This window comes from Leucoraja erinacea, chromosome 4, assembly GCF_028641065.1.
Source record: "Leucoraja erinacea ecotype New England chromosome 4, Leri_hhj_1, whole genome shotgun sequence".
Classification (NCBI taxonomy): domain Eukaryota; kingdom Metazoa; phylum Chordata; class Chondrichthyes; order Rajiformes; family Rajidae; genus Leucoraja; species Leucoraja erinaceus.
The window spans coordinates 79,441,714-79,453,841 of NC_073380.1; the positions used below are offsets into that span (position 1 = coordinate 79,441,714).

Genomic DNA, 12,128 nt, shown 5'->3' on the forward strand with positions numbered 1-12,128 from the left:
TCTCTATGAGAAAAAGTGTTTCCTCGTCTCCATTCTAAATGGCTTACCCCTTATTCTTAAACTCTAGCCCGTTTCTGGACTCCCCCAACATCGTGAACATGTTTCCTGCCTCTAGCATGTCCAAACCCTTAATAATCTTATATGTTTCAATAAGATCTCCTCTCATGCTTCTAAACTCCAGTATACAAGCCCAGCTGCTCCATTCTCTCAGCATACGACAGTCCCGCAATCCTGGGAATTAACCTTGTAAACCTACGTTGCACTCCCTAAATAGCAAGAATGTCCTTTCTCAAATTAGGGGACCAAAACTGCACACAATACTCCAGTTGTGGTCACACTAGGGCCCCTGGTTCTGGACTCCCCCAACTTCGGGAACATGTTTTTTACCTCTGGCGTGTCCAAACCCTTAATAAGCTTATATGTTTCAATAAGTTATCCTCTCATCCTTCTAAACTCCATGTTTCCTTATATACCAGGAACCAGGGGCCACATTATTTAATGCCCAGATTTAAATTAGTTCTGATTTTAGAAATAGCTAGGAATTGGTTCACAGTGAGGATGCATTACCTATTATTGTTGACTGAAACAGAACTCAGTTCCATAGGGTTGGCATAAGAAGCCGCAAAGAAACCAAGGTGTCTTCACTAAGGAACCGTGAAATCTGACACGTCTGATATCTAAAGAAGTATTGGTGACATCTAATACAAACTTATTGATTCCATATTAAACTTAAAAACACTTTCATGTGTTTTGAATGAATACCATCCATTAAAAAAATATATTTCTGAAGAAGGGTCTCAATCCAATCACCTATTCCTTTTCTCCAGAGATACTGTCTGACCCGCTGAGTTACTCCAGCTTTTTGTGTCATACTTTTATATTATTCGAAATATGGGTTTGGAAATTCAGGACAATGATGGAAAGTCTTGATACTTATAGGCATGTTCTAGCTGGTCGGTGAAACAAGATTCCCTGTATTTATATCTGTTAGTAAATAAATAGTGTGATGTTAGCGAAATAGGTTTACCTCATCATTTTGATCCAAAGATTTACATGGATGCATTAAAAATGAATATAGGTTTGCCCAGTCATGTGAGCAAAACATATCTAAATGTGAGACACCAAACATGACCCTGGCCCTGCTCAGATCTCACATCATGTAATCCACAAATTTCAGGCAATAACAAATCATTAGAGTCAGCCTCATGTTATTCACACATTTTATGAACGGACTATAAATTGAGATATAGTCTCAAAGTGAAAACATTACTGATGCACAGAATCTCTTGCCCAGGGTTGGGGGAATCGAGGACCCGAGAACATACGTTCAAGGTGAAGGGAAAAAGATTTAATAGTAATCTGTGGGGTGACTTTTTCACATAAAGGGGTGTATGGAACAAGCTGCCAGAGGAGGTAGTTGAGGCTGGGACTATCCCAACGTTTAAGAAACAGTTAGACAGGTACATGGTTAGGACAGGTTTGGAGGGACTAGTGTAGCTGGGACATTGTTAGTTGGTGTGGGCGAGTTGGGCCAAAGGGCCTGTTTCCACACTGTATCAGTCTATGACTATGACTTAAAGTTTACAGAAAGGTTATTATATAGAGGCCTAATGCCACTAATGTACAATTGAGAGACACTGTCACAATTTACAAGAGTATGAAGTAGAAACTACAATATTTAATAATTCAAAAAAACCCACATAATGCAGCTGCACATAACACAGAAATAAACGACTAATTAATATAGGTTTGCACTCATGTCTTGTTTATTGCAGATATTTCCTTTCACTGAATTTGTGCAATGTATAATTTACATACAATTTTATTTTGTGTGCAGGTTGAGTCAATGTGCCTGTGATGCAGCTGTTAGCAAGATTTTCATTGTACCTGTACCTCAATGTGCTTGTGCATATGACAATAAACTCAACTTGACTTGACTCGACAGCACTGAAAGCCATCTCAAAATAAGAACAAGCAACCTGTGCTTTGAATTTAACTGAGCATAAATACCTTGCGACTAGCCACTTCCTCTCAACCATTAAATGGATATCTTCAATTCTTCTATTGTTAGCATAATGCAAACGCTTTGGTAGGTTCATCTTCATGTATGGCTTAAAGTGCTGGTCAGGTCTTCTGCACTGTTTGCAAAGGAAATGGAACCAATGTTATAATACAACCAACACTTGATAGAAAGTAGGCAGCACAGTGGTAGAGTTGCTACTTCACAGTGTCAGAGGCTGGGGTTCGATCCTGACTACAGGTGCCATGTGGAGTACACACATTCTCCCCCTTGCAAGTGTGGGTTACCTCCAGGTGCTCCAGTTTCCTCCCACACAACAAAGAAGTGCAGGTTTATAGGTTAATTGGCTCCTGTAAATTGTCCTCGTGTGTAGGGTAAAACTTGTGCATGCACGATTGCTGGTTGGCGCAGACTCAGGGGGCTGAAGGGCCTGGTTCCATGCAGTATCTCTATAACTATACAAATAAACTATTAAACCAAAGTAAATTATGCAAGGGTATAGTACAGGTGTGGGGAACCTTTTCATGTTGGAATGCCCGCATTAAGTTAGCTGTAATCTAATAAGGCCGCATCCAAGAAACTTCAATTAAATATACTTCAAAATGAACAATATTTTGTTAACATAGCCCTCATGACTTACTAATATGCATCATAATGTAATGGTCTACTTATATCCGCTATACTGCACATCTTCTACCGTCGCCTCCGCCTCACAGCTTTCTTCCATGGGAAGGAGTCCTCGCCCCCCACTGATGACCCCTTTTCCCGTCTCCAACGCACCCCCTCCTCGTGGAACCCCCCTCGTGGCCAATTTCCGGCTTTAGAACTTTTTATCAATAACTGCCGTCGCGACATCAACCGCCTCAACTTCTCCACTCCCCTGTCTCACTCCAATCTCTCACCACAGGAACGCTCTGCCATCGACTCACTCCGCAACAACCCAGATTTGGTTATCAAACCCGCTGACAAGGGAGGTGCCGTGGTAGTCTGGCGCGCCGACCTCTACAAAGCTGAGGCCACGCGCCAACTATCGGACACCTCCTCCTACTTACCCCTGGACCATGACCCCACTGACGAGCACCAGGCCACCATCTCCAGCACCATCACCAACTTCATCCACTCCAATGCCCTACCCGACCGAGCCTCCAACCTCATCGTTCCCCAGCCCCGCACAGCCCGATTTTACCTTCTCCCTAAAATCCACAAACCAGATTGTCCCGGAAGACCCATTGTCTCCGCCTGTTCGTGCCCCACCGAACTCATTTCCAAATACCTTGACTCCATCCTATCACCCTTGGTTAAATCCCTCCCTACCTATGTCCAAGACACCTCAGACACTCTCCGTCGTCTCCGCGCATTCAATTCTCTAGGCCCTCACCCCCTCATCTTCACCATGGACGTCCAATCACTATACACCTCCATCCCCCACCACGATGGTCTCACAGCCCTCCGGTTCTTCCTCGACCAGAGAAGCAACCCATACCCAGCCACTGACACTCTCCTCCGCCTAGCGGAGCTGGTCCTTACCCTCAATAACTTCGAGTTCGACTCCTCCCACTTCCTCCAAATACAAGGCGTAGCTATGGGCACACGCATGGGCCCCAGCTATGCCTGCCTATTTGTAGGTTACGTCGAACAAATCCTTGTTCAATACATACCAGGGCCCCATCCCCAACCTCTACCTCCGCTACATCGACGACTGCTTTGGTGCCACCTCCTGCACCCGCACACAACTGACTGACTTCATCCACTTCACCACTAATTTCCACCCGGCACTGAAATACACCTGGACCATCTCCGACACTTCCCTACCATTCCTTGACCTCACTATCTCCATTGCAGGTGATAGACTTCTAACCGACATACACTATAAACCCACTGACTCCCATGGCTATCTGGACTACACTTCTTCCCACCCTGCTTCCTGTAAGGACTCCATCCCCTACTCTCAATTCCTCCGTCTACGCGGTATCTGCTCCACGGATGAGGCGTTCCACACCAGGACATCTGAAATGTCCTCACTATTCAGGGAACGGGGGTTCCCCTCCTCCACCATAAATGAGGCTCGCACCAGGGTCTCTTCCATACCCCGCAACACTGCTCTCTCTCCCCATCCCCGCACTCGCAACAAGGGCCGAGTCCCCCTAGTCCTCACCTTTCACCCCACCAGCCATCACATACAAAAAATAATCCTCCGTCAGTTTCGACCTCCAAAACACCCCACTACTGGCCACATCTTCCCATCTCCCCCCATATCTGCCTTCCGCAAAGACCGCTCCCTCCATAACTCCCTTGTCAATTCTTCCCTTCCCTCTCGGTCCACCCCCTCCCCGGGCACTTTCCCTTGCGGCCGCAGCAGATGCAACACTTGTCCCTTTACCTCCCCCCTCAACTCCTTTCAGGGACCCAAGCAATCGTTCCAGGTGCGACAGAGGTTTACCTGCATCTCTTCCAACCTCATCTATTGCGTCCGCTGCTCTAGATGTCAGCAGATCTATATCGGTGAGACCAAGCGGAGGTTGGGCGATCGTTTCGCCGAACACCTCCGCTCGGTCCGCAATAACCAAGCTGACCTCCCGGTGGCTCAGCACTTCAACCCCCCCTCCCACTCCGTCTCCGACCTCTCTGTCCTGGGTCTCCTCCATGGCCACAGCGAGCAGCACCGGAAATTGGAGGAACAGCACCTCATATTCCGTTTGGGGAGTCTGCATCCCGGGGGCATGAACATCGACTTCTCCCAATTCTGTTAGTCCTTGCTGTCTCCTCCCCTTCCTCAGCTCCCCTGCTGTCTCCTCCCACCCTCCAGCCTTCCGGCTACTCCTCCTTTTCCCTTTCTTGTCCCCACCCACCCCCACCCCTGATCAGTCTGAAGAAGGGTTTCGGCCCGAAACGTTGCCTATTTCCTTCGCTCCATAGATGCTGCTGCACCCGCTGAGTTTCTCCAGCTTTTCTGTGTAACCTTCGATTCTCCAGCATCTGCAGTTCCCTCTTTAATACTGCACATCTTAGTTGTGTTGAGGAATGGAAAGCCTGAGAGGCGTCTACTAAATTGCCTTTTGCATAGACAAATTTCCACTGGGTGCATTTTATTGCCATAGCTATTGTTGCAATTTGGCCATCAGTCGGGGAGGATTATTTAGTTGAATCTTCTTTTACTCTTTGGTATTTTAAATACGTTCATTTTAAGATAAAAATAAAAATAACAAAAGACGAACAAAAACATATTAATAAAAATAAAAGGATTTGTTCTACAAAATTTGGATTCATTCAAAAGGCCGCATGTGGCCTTAAGGCCGCAGGTTCCCCACCCCTGGTTTAGTACTAAGCAACAATTGCTATTAGCTATGGCAATAAAATGCACCCAGTGGAAATTCGTCTACGCAAAAGGCAATTTAGTGGACGCCTCTCAGGCTTTCCATTCCTCAACACAACTAAGATGTGCAGTATACCGGATATAAGTAGACCATTACATTATGATGCATTTTACTTTCTAGAGCAACTTTCACAAAACACACAGGATGAAACTGAGCTCTGCACGACCTGGGCAACATTTGGAACCAGAATCAATTGTTCACATACTTCTGCCACTATCAAGTCTACTCTGCCATTCAATCATGTCTGATCTATCTCTCCCTCCTAACCCCATTCTCCTGCCTTCTCCCCATAACCCCTGACACCCGTCAGTATCATTGATGCCGACATCAATTAGCCTGCATTGTTACATGTTGACAGTATCCCATTTGCTCTCTGAACACATTAAGGAAAATATCTTAAATGGCAAGATTAAACACTACCCATGCTTTTCAGATTCAGATTCAATTTTAATTGTCATTGTCAGTGTACAGTACAGAGACAACAAAATGCATTTAGACAACGAAATGCATTTAGACAACGAAATGCAAGGGATCCTTAGCTATTCAGAGTACAAACATGATGATTTATTTGGAAAGTGTTACGTGTCTACAAGTAATTGATGCTTTTCGAGCTTCAGATGTCTAGAGGCAGGGGAGTGCTAGCTGCTTATGCTGACCTCATCAGTTATACAAATCAGCTGCTTCCAAATATTATCACGCATATCCAATAAAACATAACTTGACTGAATGAAAAGTCGGCCAACCATATGCATGAGGAGTGAAGGGGGGGGGATAGGACTGCTTTAATCAGAAAGCTATATCGGGCCAAAGTGTCAAGCTATTCTTCTACTCGCTACTGGGTACAAATTTTACTTTAAAATGTTGACACTGTAATCCAAAATCATGATCGCAGCTATCTGACATTGAATGGCAAACAACCAACCTGCAGGATGCAATCAGGCATTGAGTAGCTGCTGCTTTATTGCATTGGAGCGTTCCATCACATTGTGTCCACATGCATGAATGGAGCTCGCAGCAATTTGCTGTCTTGGATTCATACAAAGTGAATTCATACGGAAAAATAATTTGGATGTATCTCAAGCACGGTGCAAAAAATAGTAATATTAGTAATACGGGTTGCAATACTTTATGATCTCTGAATTTTTGGTTGCGTGTATTAAGAGTGTAATTATGCCGCATTTGAAAGTATTTATGTTCTACATTTGATGAACATTCTTTGATTGTTTTCTGGAGATCCCAGTACCACTATGCCCAATATTATATTCCCAGGTCTACCTCAATCTCAGTTTACTCATGAGAAGAACTACTTTAGACTTTAGAGATACGGTTGGGAAACAGTCCGTTTGACCTACTGAATCCGCGCCTACCAGCGATCACCCCGTGTACAAGCACTAGCGACAATTTGCAATTTTACCAAAGCTAATTAACATACAAACCTGTACGTCTTTGGAGTGTGGGATAAAACCAGAGCACCTGAGGAAACTCACGCAGTCAGGGGGAGAACGTACAAACTCCATACAGACATAGTCAGGAACGAACCCTAGTCTCTGTTGTTGTGAGGCAGCAGCTCCAACGCTGCACCATGGTGTCGCCCTACTTGTTTATTTTGCTGTTTATCATGCCACGATTTCTTTAAATATCAGAAACATCTTTCTTATTTACCACGAACATTTTCAAAAATAAAAGGATCCATTCTCTCTTTTGCTTGTTTCGATCTACTATGCTGCTGCAATACAATTGAACGTCTGTGTTATCGTGGGAGCAAAGACCACATGACTCCAGGTCGCACTGGTCCAAACCTGGACCTAATTTCCAGAGGTGACATGAGAGAGCAACAGTTTCAAGGCAGCATTAGACTGAGTGCGGTATCCATGTGAAGTTATTGGGCATTGAGGGGAAACCCACTGTCGGTTAGAATTGGACCATGCACAAAGAAAATAAGTTGTGGTTATCAGATGTCCCAGCCCCAGAACATCATGCAGGATTCCTCAGAGCAGTGCTCTAGACTCATCTACTTTCAGCTGCTTGGCCATTGACCCTCCTTCCATTAAATAAGTGGGATAGTTGAATGGTGATTGCACAAAGTGCAATTCCATCCATGACTCCTTAACTAATTGAGCAGTATATACTTGCATGGGTGGAAATCCCCGTGGGGGGGGTGGAGAGACGCGTGTCCCCCATGTTTTAATAGCGATTTCCACCCCTGTATACTTCCATGGAGTAAGACCTTGACAATATTCAAGCATAGCCTGATCAGTGACACTAATATCCGGGCCAGAAAAGTGCCAAGCTAAGACCGGATCCAATAAGAGAGTGTCCAACCACCTTTCTTTGACATGCAGTGGTGTTACCGAATCTCCCACCATCAACATGATGGAACAAAATCTTAAATGGACCAACGACATAAATGACTTCAACCAAACTTCCATATTACCCCCATGATACAAAATGAGGCCATTCAGCCCACTAATTCTATGCCAGCTGGCAAAGCAATCCCATTCCGCCACTTATTTTCCCAATAACCAATTCTCCCAAAGTTCCATTCAATGGTATCACTCACATTACCCTTGGGAATATTTGCAGGGGACAATTAACCCACCAATGTGCATATCTTTGGGATGGAGGAGGAGGAGGAGGAGAGTTGAGTAGAATAAGCAGATTCTGCACAAACCGCACTAGAGGTCATGATTATTTTGGGTTGCTAGACCCGAGAGGCGGCAGATCCACTTACTACGCCAATATACATCCCTGTGGATACAAGAGGCTGGGTCTCCTTTCCTGAGGGATGAACTTTCTCACATCCCAAGGCCTTTCTACTACTTAAAGGAATTAGATAGAGACGGATAGATCTGGGCTGTCTCAACAACTCACAAAAAGCTCAACGTCTTCCAGGAAAAAAACAGCTCACATAATTTATCCATCATCCTAAAATGTCCATTACCTGCACTAGCTATATCGTATGACGACAGAGTATTATCTACCAAATGCGTTACAGTAAATTACCTCAGCTATTCTTACAACACTCCCAAGTACTGAGCACTCTACCACCAAGAAAGCCATGGGTAGCAGGCAGATGCAAACATCTGTTCCCTTTCCACACATGTACCATCCTGACCTAAAATATACCATCAATTCTTCACAGTGAATGGGGCTAAATTCTAAATGATGAGAGGTAGTGACAGTGACAGAAGACAGTGCCATGGCGTTATGGATCATAATTGTTGCTCGTTCCTGCAACAACCATATCCCACGAATGAGTGCAGAAACAAACTTCAATATTTAATAACATTTAACCATCCCTCTATTTAAATATTAATCTTCTTACTATATACTCACAGTAAGGTTGGCTACCAATGCCTTGGGATCGTCTGTGAAGAAAGGCAATTGCATTTTTAAGCAATGGACAGAACAATGAAAGTGCAGCAAAAGGTTTAGGTAATAAATAATATTTTTTAAACTTTGTTATATTCTGAGTTGATAAACCAAGAGGTTGTTTCAACAACAATATCATATTCCAACCAGATTGCATCAACTATTGCAGTATGTAAGCAATGATGATAGCCTTCAGAGGTACAGGCTTTAGTTTAGTTTAGAGATACAGTGCGGAAACAGGCCCTTCAACGTACCGAGTCTACACCGACCTGCACATTAACACTATCCTACACACTAGGGACAATTTACAATTATAGCAAGCCAATTAACCTATAAACCTGTACGCCTTTGGAGTGTGAGAGGAAATATCAGATCCCAGAGAAACCCCACCCAGGTCACGGGAAGAACGTACAAACTCCGTACAGACAAACACCCTTAGTCAGGATCGAACCCTGGTCTCTGGCGCTGTGAGTCAGCAACGCTACCATTGCGTCACCAGGCAACAGAGGGATTCTGATTAAGATCAGGTGTAACTACCTGCCAAAGAGTGGAAATGAGCCCGCATGGTTCCCAAAATCCTAAAGAGAAAGGCATTTGATAAATAACTATAATTTTAAAATTGCCCTTTTAGAAATGACACTGTGGGGATACACAGAAAGGCGGCAAAGTACAGGAGAACTTCATGCACATTTGCATAGCTAGGCATCTAGATCCACCTTAACTGCCACAGGCATTTTGCATCAGTGTGTAAGACTGGCACCCCACTGATAGCAAGAAGCAAGATAGGCAATGACAACATTCCCAGTCACAAGCACCCATGGGGTGTTTCAGTACATATTCAAAAAAATTCCTTCCAGGTGCAAGGCATTACTTCCAGAATGGAACTTTTCCAATGGCAACCATAACTTGCGCTCAGCACAAACCAGGGTCTGCTCCAGATACAATAACTTTAAAAATTACTCATTAACACATTGCCGTAAATGAAGCTGGTGAAACTGTTTAATTTGGTACTATATCATGTATGTCAGAATTTACACATCTCATGTGCATACATCATAAAAAACAAACTAGGCGACCACGGTGGCGCAGCAGCAGTTGCTCCCGTACAGCGCTTGCAGCGCCAGACCGCGTGGGTTTTCTCAGAGATCTTCAGTTTCCTCCCACAGTCCAAAGACGTAGAGGTTTGTAGGTTAATTGGCTTGGTGTACAGTGTGCGTATAAATTGTCCCTAGTGCGTGTTGGATAGAGTTAGTGTGCGGGGATCGCTGGTCGGTACGGACTCGGTGGGCCGAAGAGCCAGTTTCCGCGCTGTATCTCTAAACTAAACTAGCCAAAATTAGTCACAAAATTGCGTTGAAATAACCTCTGTCAATTAGTTTAATCCAGATGGGATTCGTCGCTTGTTTCTGATGTAAGGATGTCAACTCAAAATGTTGACACTGCTCCAATCCCACTGATGCTGCCCGACAAGCTGTGTATTTCCAGTGTTCCATGATTTCTTGCATTTGCAATGCTATTATAATATGCCATTATATATTATAACTCTAGCAGAAATAGGATATCCAAAGTCCAGCCAACAACGGCATAGAAACATAGAAACATAGAAATTAGGTGCAGGAGTAGGCCATTCGGCCCTTCGAGCCTGCACTGCCATTCAATATGATCATGGCTGATCATCCAACTCAGTATCCCGTACCTGCCTTCTCTCCATACCCCCTGATCCCCTTAGCCACAAGGGCCACATCGAACTCCCTCTTAAATATAGCCAATGAACTGGCCTCAACTACCCTCTGTGGCAGAGAGTTCCAGAGATTCACCACTCTCTGCGTGAAAAAAGTTCTTCTCATCTCGGTTTTAAAGGATTTCCCCTTTATCATTAAGCTGTGACCCCTTGTCCTGGACTTCCCTAACATCGGGAACAATCTTCCTGCATCTAGCCTGTCCAACCCCTTAAGAATTTTGTAAGTTTCTATAAGATCCCCCTAGGCATACAATATTTAACAATATTAAACAATATTTAAACATTTTCAAATCACCCCTTCCCTTTTGTTGTGCAAAGTTTCAGAACTATATCTTGCATCTTTTAGTATATTTAATAAACAGTGAGGCTCTGCAATGACAAACTTTGCATCTTGTCATTTTTCAGATTCATTGAAAGATATTTAATTTTAATCCCATCCATCACCAGAGCATTCAGTCCACAAATGGAGGCAGAGAACAATTGCTGATCAAATGAGCTATCCATCAGAATGTTAGTGAGTCATTTTAAAAACAGTCTGGAAATCTAGAATTGCTGTACCCAAGGTTAAAAATTAAAAATAAATATTAACATCTAAAATGTACTTACATCTGGGATTGTTAGTATATCTGGATCGAATACGCCCCAGAGAACCAGGGAACAAAATTATGTCATCAATGTTGGACAAGTAGTTGATCAAATATTCAGTTTTATCACAGGAGGCATCTTCCATTCCTTTAAGACAAATCAGAAGGGGTATTACTTTTCTATTTTTCTTAAGTTTAACATGTAATTGAACATTGGGTCCGTGCAGTTGATGCTGCATTCTAGCAGTACTTCATGTGTTTTATTACAGATGTGTTTCACGAGAATAACTAAATTTGCAGATGTTTTAATGATATGGTCTAGCTGTTGGCTAGTACACTGTAGAGCCGATGATCAAAGTATATCCTGGAGCAAATCACACATTAAAATGAGGTAGGGGAGCAGGTTTCTGCTTTAGTCTTGCCACCCTGGTCCATTTAATTGTACAATCAGTTTTACTATGAATAACGGACAGGTTTGCCAAGTAGCTGTCCAAAATTAGAGCCAGGTTGTCTGGTAAAAGTCCTACAACATGTGCGCAATTATTTTGAAATAGAATTGGCAAGAAGCATTTGATGCTAGTTTCAGGAACAGCAATGCCCAGCTGGAGATTCATTCTGATTCAACTAGAGAACATAAAGATGGATGAAGATTATTTCCCATTCAACTTAAATCAACAATTATTCTATTGTTCTGCGCATTCTCCAATTTTTGGAGCCATAAGCTATAAATTTTCAACATGATTTGAAAGCAGTTTGAACTCTCTTGACAATTCCATGTTCTATATTTGTGTTTTGCTTTATTTACCAGTACATTATATCCGTTATGAACACTAATAAAAACTGTGTTATATCCTTTCCTTTTGGCCAGATGACATTTCGTTAGGGTATGGGCTTGGCAAAACTGAGTCATTACTTGCAGGTTTTTACAGTGTTACAAGGAAGTGCAGACCATCACAGATGTAGGACCATCCATTCAACAAACCTTGAAGTGGAATACTTTGCCCTTCTTGCCCTTTGATCTGAGCACAACTCTGGAT

General features: G+C 43.4%; 1 protein-coding gene across 3 annotated transcripts in view; it reads right to left on the bottom strand.

Moving 5' to 3' along the window:
* enpp2 (ectonucleotide pyrophosphatase/phosphodiesterase 2) overlaps nucleotides 1–12,128 on the bottom strand; it is a 97,054-nt gene that overhangs the window by 33,376 nt on the left and 51,550 nt on the right. For all 3 annotated transcript variants that reach the window (XM_055634611.1, XM_055634609.1, XM_055634610.1), the window contains 3 exons: nucleotides 11,114–11,239; nucleotides 8,731–8,762; nucleotides 2,011–2,138 (listed from right to left, as the gene is read on the bottom strand). In XM_055634611.1, coding sequence (XP_055490586.1) covers nucleotides 2,011–2,138; nucleotides 8,731–8,762; nucleotides 11,114–11,239 — 286 coding nt within the window. The remainder of the gene's footprint in view (nucleotides 1–2,010; nucleotides 2,139–8,730; nucleotides 8,763–11,113; nucleotides 11,240–12,128) is intronic.